General features: G+C 39.3%; 1 protein-coding gene across 6 annotated transcripts in view; it reads left to right on the forward strand.

Moving 5' to 3' along the window:
* The window catches only part of cobl (cordon-bleu WH2 repeat protein), a 111186-nt gene that overhangs the window by 49183 nt on the left and 52003 nt on the right, over positions 1 to 10000 (forward strand). For all 6 annotated transcript variants that reach the window (XM_061916212.1, XM_061916213.1, XM_061916217.1 and 3 more), the window contains one exon: positions 876 to 1061. In XM_061916212.1, coding sequence (XP_061772196.1) covers positions 876 to 1061 — 186 coding nt within the window. The remainder of the gene's footprint in view (positions 1 to 875; positions 1062 to 10000) is intronic.

Raw genomic sequence — 10000 nt, forward strand, 5'->3', positions numbered from 1 at the left:
GTGATCATACATCCATATTGATATATATTCACTGTTACAAGCAGCCCACTAAAGGTGGCCATAACTGATGATGTGGCCTTCAATGAAAATGAGATTGACACTCCTGCACGAGAGGATGTGGCACAAGTTAAACAATACCTCCTTTTTGTCTCAATCTTCAAAGCCAGGGCAGTGCAACACATTTCTAAATCCAACTACTGGTATTTTTTAAATATAAAATGCAAATCCTTCAAGGAAGCACTACAGCCTCAGCCCTTGATTATTTTTGTGCTGTTCTTTCCCATGCCTCCCTATGTAGTAAGATGTTCTCACATTTGGGTGGCATTAATTCTACTTATTTTTTGTTGATTTTACATTACAGAATACAAAGTTGTTTTCTGACTACCTTGATCTATCTTCTACAGTATTAAAAACTTTTATTCAGATCATTGGGTGGCATTTTTGGATTCCTCCGTTACATCAAGGCCCTGTACCATGTTGAGCCATAGAGTGTCATTTAGGATCACTTTAGTCCGATAATTTAAACAAATACTCTTTGTTCCATTGAGCTGTTCAGAACCAAACGTTTGTAGCTGACCTCACAATGGACCATACAATCAAACATTACATTTTGCAACTAACGCTTTCAAGATTGCTGTGAGAACCTGTAACATTTGCAGAACGGTGTTTTAAAAAGGCCAATGTGAACAATTCATATTTCTATACACCATGTGTCAATTTTCTATTAACATGTGTTTTTAATTACAATCCACCTCACCCCAATATGCTGTTTTTGATAAAAAAAGATGAAGTTCCCTTTTGTTTTTGTGTGTTCAGATAGTTTTTTTTTTTTAAATCTGACATCTTATCTATTTAACTCTTCATGGTACCCCTAGGGACTCCCCACAGGCAGAGGACATCCGGGCATTGAGGATCACTCCAACACCTTGACCCAGTCTCAGTCTGTCAACAACATCTTCCGGACATCTCCCAAATCTGACACCAAGAAGCGTAGGGCTCCCGCACCACCACCGGGGGCTCCGACATCATCCATGGGACACAGTAATTTGGAGGCGGGTCAAGTGAGTAGCATGTGACACACACAAAAAAAAGATGAATGGACAGACTTTTATTTTGCAACATTTTGTATCAAAGGGACTACTACAGACTCACACTGCACAAAATAGTTTTTGGTGTTCTTTATAACTTTGATGGTTTTGGTTGTTTGAGACAGAGGCAACACTATTTAAAAACATTTTTTAAATCTAATCCACCAAAAGGAGATTAGGTCCTTTTAGTTAGTTTGCAACATAACTCAAAGTTATGGGGGGATTTTTGATAGCACTTTTCGGAAAAGTCCGAAATTGGTTAAGGAACAACTGATTAGTTTTTGGGGGTGATCCAGATCATTTCTACTATCTTAATAGAGATTTACATTACAAGTCTGAGCTCCTCTATGTGTTTGCTAGGGGCCCCGCCTCCACCCAGAAAGAAAGAGAGAGAGTGGATGGCTGAAAAGTGAGTTCACTCTGATGCAAAGAGTGAATAGGCCGTTTTTACACAGCATATCAAATCAGATTTTTTTTTCCCGTAAGTGACACAGATCGGATATTTTTTGCCATCCTTAACGCTCCAAAGTGCTTCAAATCTGATCTTTTCTCATCAGATATGGGTCACATCAGGAGGTAGTCCGAATCCGATTGAAATCTGATCTTTTCAAATGTGACTGCAGTCTTTAGGGAAATGCGACTTGATTGGGACTTTTTATATGTCATCTTAAGTGAGCTTTGTCACTTGCGTGCGTTAGTAAAGATGCGACCCGCCAGTGGAAGTGGATAAGTCATCTCAACATTCGGTAATTTTTCTTCGGACGATTTTTCGGTGCATCACTTGTATCAGAGCTCTTGTGTGTGTGTGTGTGTGTGTGTGTGTGTGTGTGTGTGTGTGTGTGTGTGTGTGTGTGTGTGTGTGTGTGCGCGCGCGCGCGCGTGCGTTTGTGTTTGTCTGTCCGTGTGCGTGTGCGCGCGTGTGCATTATCGAATTAAGCAAGAAAGTAACGTCGAGGCTACATTGGGGCCATATATTGGGGCGTGTGCGCGTTTATACTGGAGTCTAATAAAGATCACATTTTGCATGCAAACTAAACAGTCAGCTGGGAAAAAAATAAAGTTTTGAATAAATTAAAATTAGGCCATTTTGGCCTGCAGTGTAAACGTAGTCTAATAGTCCTTAAATTCTTGAACGAATTGGAAACATTTTGGAATCTTTATTTAGTTTAACCTTTTTAGCTCACATTTTTCAAACTTCAGTCCTAAGCAAAAATATCAAATATGTATTTTTTGTTTTAAATTGTGTTCCCTTTGAAAGCCTTTTTGATCAGATAATTTTACAGGTTTAAATTAGTAAAATGACTGATGTTCAACATATTATACTAACTGACATAACCTGACCTAATTCGATCAAAAATCTTTCAAAGGGTTGAAATTTAAAAAACATAACTCATTTGGTATTTTGGTTTAGGGCTAAAGTTGCTGGAGAGATTTGAGTACAGCAAAACAATAACTCCAATGCTTTGAAAAATTAAGTGTTTTTATGTCTTGTTTGGCTTTGGGATATTGTTGAATAACTGGTGTCGTCCGCCTTCCGCCCGAAAGCAGCTGAGATAGGCTCCAATGACCCCCTGCGACCCGGAACGGGACAAGCGATAGAAAATGAATGGATGGATGAACTGCCAGTGTATCGTACACCCGTGAAAGAATTAGACATAGAAATGTCAACATTTAACTTGAAAAAAACCCTCTTAGGAAAAATTATGTATAATGGATACACAGTACAAATATTGTGCTTTTGTAGTTGGTAATTGTTCTAGATGATAATTACTTGTTTGTAGTTGATGATCGTTTCATCTAATGTCAAAAAATGCCACTGTAAATGCCACTGTCCTCACTATTCTAAATAGTCCTAATTAAAGTATATAAAATGATTCAGGTCTTAATAATAGTATGTATCTGGCATAGCCTTGTGTTTAATGTTTAGGTCTGGATTCAGTAGCTTAAGTCAGAGTGATCTGTATCAGCCGTAAAAGAAACGTCTATCAGTCTTATTATTGTTTTAGCTTCTTTGTGTCTTATCTATTATACAGTTGAACCACCAGATTAATATTGAAAATACATTTTTTACAATCACAAGAAATGTACATTATTTAAGTAGATGAAAAGGAGTGAAGATGAATCACTTTGTTAGTTGTGTGAAACAATCTTAACACAGTGGCTGTAAATTCCATTTTAAAAAGTTTAAAAAGCCCTTTCTCTGACCTGCCACAAATGTTGCTTTTTTGTGGCTATTGATATCAGTTTGCTATCAGGTCGATGGTCATACTCAAATCAATTAACACCTCCATTGTAAATATTCTTCCAAAACTCTGCCCCAGCTAATGCCAACATATTTTCCCCATCAAAGTCAGTAATACACACCGTATTAGTACACTTATTAAATTTAAATGTAACATGGCTTATGCTAGGACAGTTATTAAGCAATAGCGGCTTCAGCATTAGTTGTGTGATGTTTATCCATTGTTACAAGGTCTTCTGACTTAAATTATCTCTCCCAGAGACAAAGCGTAATCTCTCAACCTGTAGGAACAAAAGTGATCCAATCACCACAAGTAAAATAGTGAGACACTACCAGAAGTCAGATGGCTCAAATAATATAATCATAAGGTCATGTACGGACTTAACTGCCTTAATAGTAGATTTAACTTTCTTACTCAAAAATCTTATTTTTTACTCAGTCTGACACAGTCTGATAGATATTCATAGATGTCCATGCATAGCAAAGTCATGCTGTTGTGCAGATTGCTTCATAGTTCGGTTTTCCCATAGTGCTTGTGCTGTCAGAAGAATTGAAGTGGGCAATCGGTGCTGTTTTATCAGCTGTTAGGCCTTTTTTGTCAACAGGTTGGTTTCGAAACATTGGTAACATTTTTGACCGACAATCCGCTTTTCTGAGTTGACTTTTTCAACTGACATTAGTGTCAAAATGTGGGTAATCAGCAAATTACTACGTCATAGGCTAGATTGATTGCCTAAAGCAGTGGTCCCCAAATGTTTTGAGTCCTCCTGTTGGTGGGACTGCCTTAAGGAGAATACCTGTGCGTGGAATCTTTTAAAGTGGGGAGACTGGTGCACAGACAGCAACCACACTGTCCTTTGCAATGAGAAGGCACTGGTCCAATGACATGCAGACCAAGACACTTGGGGGCCCATCTTTGGTGCAGCCTTCCTCCGCCTTTGTGACTGTTGTGGAGCTTCTACGCAACCATTATCGGCCCACTCCACTGTTGCGGTCTTTTACAACGAGGGAGACATGCAGACTCCAACGTCACTTCTTCGGTGTGGGGAACTGTATCGAATGGCAAGGGAAACCCAGGATGACCGGCACCTCCTCACAGCTGCAGGAGGCTGCCGGAGCTCCGGTCTGACGGAGGACCACCTATGGTGCGCCTACCAGCACTTACTTTTCTCTCAGGGTGTGCTCCCCTAGCCTTTTGTCTTCCCAGACTAACCCACAAGGCTGCGGGGCAGTGGCTGGATGATGCCAGGGTATGTTCACAAAGTGGTTCTGCGCATCACGCCTCTGGGGACCACTGCAGCTCAGAGATCCCCTGCCACGTTTGCCTTGGGCCGTGGGGCCCTAGTTACCGTGTGTGGCCACATGGAGGCCTGACAGGAGTCTTGGTGAAGGAGAGGCTGTGTACTGGCAGGAGAAGACTGACGCACAAGGCTGCTTCTCCGTTCACCACAAGGGCTAGCCAATGGCAGTGTCTGTAAGGAAAAGGTTAGCAAGCAGGTGGGAAGTAGACCTGCAACCTTCCCTCTAACTACTGCACTAGACTCATCACAACACCCTGTAGGCTGGGCCCACACACGTGTGTGTGTGTCTGTGTCTGTGTGTCTGTGTGTGTGTGTGTGTGTGTGTGTGTGTGTGTGTGTGTGTGTGTGTATGTGTGTGTGTGTGTGTGTGCGCGCGTGCGTGCGTGTATAAGTGTGTGTGTATATATATATATATATATATATATATATATATATATATATATATATATATATATATATATATATATATATATAAACAAAACATTTCCATAGGAGTTGGGAAATTGTGTTAGATGTCAATATAAACAGAATACAATGATTTTCAAATCCTTTTCAACCCATATTCAATTGAATGCACTACAAAAACCAGATATTTGATGTTCAAACTCATAAACTTTTGTTTTTTTTTTGCAAATAATAATTAACTTAGAATTTCATGGCTGCAACATGTGTAGTTGGGAAAGGGCATGTTCACCACTGTGTTACATCACCTTTTCTTTTAACAACACTCAAAAAATGTTTGGGAACTGAGGAAACTAATTGTTGAAGCTTTGAAAGTGGAATTCTTTCCCATTCTTGATTTATGTAGAGCTTCAGTCGTTCAACGGTCCGGGGTCTCCGCCATTGTATTTTACGCTTCATAATGCGACTCATTTTTGATGGGAGACAGGTCTGGACTGCAGGCGGGCCAGGAGAGTACCCGCACTCTTTTTTTACAAAGCCACGCTGTTGTAACATTTGTTTTGCTGAAATAAGCAGGGGCATCCATGATAACGTTGCTTGGATGACAACATATGTTGCTCCAAAACCTGTAAAGACCTTTCAGCATTAATGGTGCCTTCACAGATGTGTAAGTTACCCAGGCGTTGGGCATTAATACACCCCCATTCCATCACAGATGTTGGCTTTTGAAATTTGCGTCTATAACAATCCAAATGGTTATTTTCCTCTTTGTTTTGGAAGACACCACGTCCTCTGTTTCCAAATATAATTTGAAATGTGGACTCGTCAGACCACCGAACACATTTCCACTTTGCATCAGTCCATCTTAGGTGAGCTCAGGCCCAGCCAAGCCGGCGGCGTTTCAGGATATTGTTGATAAATGGGTTGTGCTTTGCATAGTAGAGTTTTAACTTGCACTTACAGATGTAGTGACCAACTGTAGTTACTAACAGTGGTTTTATGAAGTGATCCTGAGCCCATGTGGTGATATCCTTTACACACTGATGTCTGTTTTTGATGCAGTACCGCCTGAGGGATCAACAGTCATATCATCGCTTACGTGCAGTGATTTCTCCAGATTCTCTGAACCTTTTGATGATTTTACGGACCGTAAATGGTAAAATCCCTAAATTCCTTGCAATAGGTCGTTGAGAAATGTTGTTCAATTTGCTTACAAATTGGTGACCCTCACCCCATCCTTGTTTGTGAATTACTTAGCATTTCATGGAAGCTGCATTAATACCCAATCATGGAACCCACCTGTTCCCAATTAGCCTGCACACCTGTGGGATGTTCCGGATAAATGTTTGATGAGAATGTCTTAACTTTATCAGTATTTATTGCCACCTTTCCCAACTTCTTTGTCACGTGTTGCTGTCATCAAATTCTAAAGTAAACGATTATTTGCACAAAAAAAATTGTTTATCAGTTTGAACATCGAATATGTTGTCTTTGTAGCATATTCAACTGAATATGGGTTGAAAATGATTTGCAAATCATTGTATTCCGTTTATATTTACATCTAACACAATTTCCCAACTCATGGAAACAGGGTTTGTGTGTATATATATATATATATATATATATATGTATATATATATATATATATATATATGTGTGTGTATATATGTATATATATATATATATATATATATATATGTGTGTGTATATATGTGTATGTGTGTATGTATATGTGTGCCTGTATATGTATGTGTATACAGTGGGGCAAAAAAGTATTTAGTCAGCCACCGATTGTGCAAGTTCTCCCACTTAAAAGGATGACAGAGGTCTGTAATTTTCATCAAAGGTACACTTCAACTGTGAGAGACAGAATGTGAAAAAAAATCCAGGAATTCACATTGTGGGAATTTTAAAGAATTTATTTGTATATTATGGTGGAAAATAAGTATTTGGTCACTTCAAAAAAGGAAGATCTCTAGCTCTCACAGACCTGTAACTTCTTCTTTAAGAAGCGTTTCTGTCCTCCACTCGTTACCTGTACTAATGGAACCTGTTTGAACTCGTTATCTGTATAAAAGACACCTGTCCACAGCCTCAAACAGTCAGACTCCAAACTCCACTATGGCCAAGACCAAAGAGCTGTCGAAGGACACCAGGAAAATAATTGTAGACCTGCACCAGACTGGGAAGAGTGAATCTACAATAGGTGACCTCTGTCATCATTTTAAGTGGGAGAACTTGCACAATCGGTGGCTGACTAAATACTTTTTTGCCCCACTGTATATGTATGTGTGTATATATATATATATATATATATATATATATATATATATATATATACATATATATATATATGTCTATTAAGGCTGCAACAAACGAATAATTAGATAATTAATTAATCTGTCGATTATTACTTCGGTTAATAATCGGATAAAAAGGACAAACTACATTTCTATCCTTTCCAATACTTTATTTTTTTTAAAACACATACTGGCACCATGTCCTTTCGCCTCGCCAAACATAGCAATAACAAGGCAAGTGCTAGTAAAATGTTTTTTTTATATAAAGTGCACAATTGTCATGCACAATAGCAATAATTTTGCTTAGGGGAATTTCAAACCTGCTTACTCCCTATTCCAACCATTCTGCAATGTTGGATGCTGAATGTCTTTCCTCTAGTGGCATGGTCGTAAGGCAGACTGACTTCATGTGCCATTTGTCTCCAATGTAGTGGCATGTATTGACGAGGTAGGTTTCCGTGGCTACACTTGTCCACACATCAGTGGTCAGAACAATTTTGCTCTGGGTGGCTTTAATGTCAGTTTACACAGCTTGAAATGTCTGCTCATACTTCCTCCATCCGTTTGATAAAATGGGTCCTCGAGGGAAGAGTGTAACCAGGGTTGAGGACGTAAATCATTTTTCTGAAACCGTCATCCTCCACCATTGATAGTCGCCTCATGTCAGTTAGCAACATATTCAGGATATCATCAAACAATGCAGCCGCTTGCTTTGGTGTGCACACCTTCCTTTGTACGAAGTCGCTAATGCTGGCTTGTTTCTTTCGGAAATGAGAGAAACCATATCATGAACGTACATAGTAGCAACATTTACATGTAACGCAATACATACTTAGTTGATTTATTTAATAATTTCTGATGTAAAAGGCACATTTTTTCATATCATGGTCACTGCTACCTAGCTTTTCTTGTTAAATTGTTATTTTTACTGTTATATTTTTATTATGTTGTTTTTATTTTTATTCTTATTGTAATATATACATATATATATATTTTTTCCATTTAAACCCCCGTTATTTACTTTTTAAATTCGATGTCAATTCTGTACACTGCTGCTGGAATTTAAATGTTCCTGAGGAAACTCCCTGAGAGAATCAATAAAAGTACTATTTACTAGAGATGCGCGGATAGGCAATTATATCATCCGCATCACCAAAGTCGTCATCCACCCGTACCCGCCCGCCAACCGCCCGCTGAAATACATCAGAGGTTGTCCGCCTTTACCACTCACAGAGCTATTTAAACCTGTTTCACAGAGTAATGATGACAATTGGAGCCGCTAACGTTCCCGCGACTATCCAATGGCGTTCATCCTGATTACAAGAATAAGGGCGTGCTGTGAAGCCATTGCCTTAGAAACCTTCAACAACATGTACGAACTGATTGTTGGTCTGGCAATATGTTGTGTGCTGCTTTCGCAATTACACGTTCAGGATGGAAAGGCATACTGGGTGATATAGAGTACACTGATGGTTGTGATATAAACAACTTTAACACTTACTAATATCCGCCACGCTGTGAAGCCACACCCAACAAGATTGACAAACACATTTCGGGAGAACATCCTCACAGTAACACAACATAAACGCAACACAACAAATACCCATAATCCTTTGTATCCGTGACTTTTCCTGAATATATTAACACCCCCGCGCCCCCAACCCCGCCCACCTTACCGACGCACGGGAGGGGGGTTTGCTGCTAGCAGGATGCATAAAATAGTCAGGAACTGTCATGAATACAAAGGATTATGGGTATTTGTTGTGTTGCGTTTATGTTGTGTTACTGTGCGGATGTTCTCCCGAAATGTGTTTATCGTTCTTAATTGGTGTGGCTTCACAGCGTGGCGCATATTACTTAGAGTGTTCAAATTATTTATATTTATATTATATTGTTTATATTGTTTATATCACAACCATTAGTGTACTCCGTGTCACCCAGTATGCCTTGCAGTCGTGTGCAACATGTTGCTGGACTGACAAGCAGATCGTACGTGTTGTAGTAGGTGACAAAGCCAATGGCTTCATAGCACCCCCTAATACTTATTATCTGGGTGACTACCGATAGTCATTCAGGAAAATAATAGCATCTCTTATTGTCTTCTTCGTTTTATGACACGGGTCTTAAACGGCACTTTGAATGGCAAAGGATACCGATCACAGAACCATGCATATCAAATATTTCCGGGTGGTTCAACCGCCACCAGCCCGAATCTAATTAAAATCAATGTTTTCGTCATGTCAACCGCCCGACCCGCGGTTTATCCGCGGATGAGACCGCAAACCGCGCATCTCTACTATCTATCTATCTATCTATCTCTATCTATCTATCTATCTATCTACACCACCACATTAAAAAAAAAAAAGCTAAATGAAATAAATGGACATTGGGGATGCAGCATACAACAATAATAACACAGAAATCTAACTCTTCAGATCAGAACTGGGTCAGATATTGTACACGTTTCTGTTCTGAATAATAAAGGATTCATTTTAGGCTGCCTGTGAATAATAGGAGGAAATATTCCAGCACCTTCATAACATTTATATTAGTGAATTATATTTATATAGCGCTTTTCTCTAGTGACTCAAAGCACTTTACATAGTGAAACCCAATATCTAAGTTACATTTAAACCAGTGTAGGTGGCACTGGGAGCAGGTGGGTAA

The sequence above is a fragment of the Nerophis ophidion genome, linkage group LG11 (genome assembly GCF_033978795.1).
Source record: "Nerophis ophidion isolate RoL-2023_Sa linkage group LG11, RoL_Noph_v1.0, whole genome shotgun sequence".
Lineage (NCBI taxonomy): Eukaryota > Metazoa > Chordata > Actinopteri > Syngnathiformes > Syngnathidae > Nerophis > Nerophis ophidion.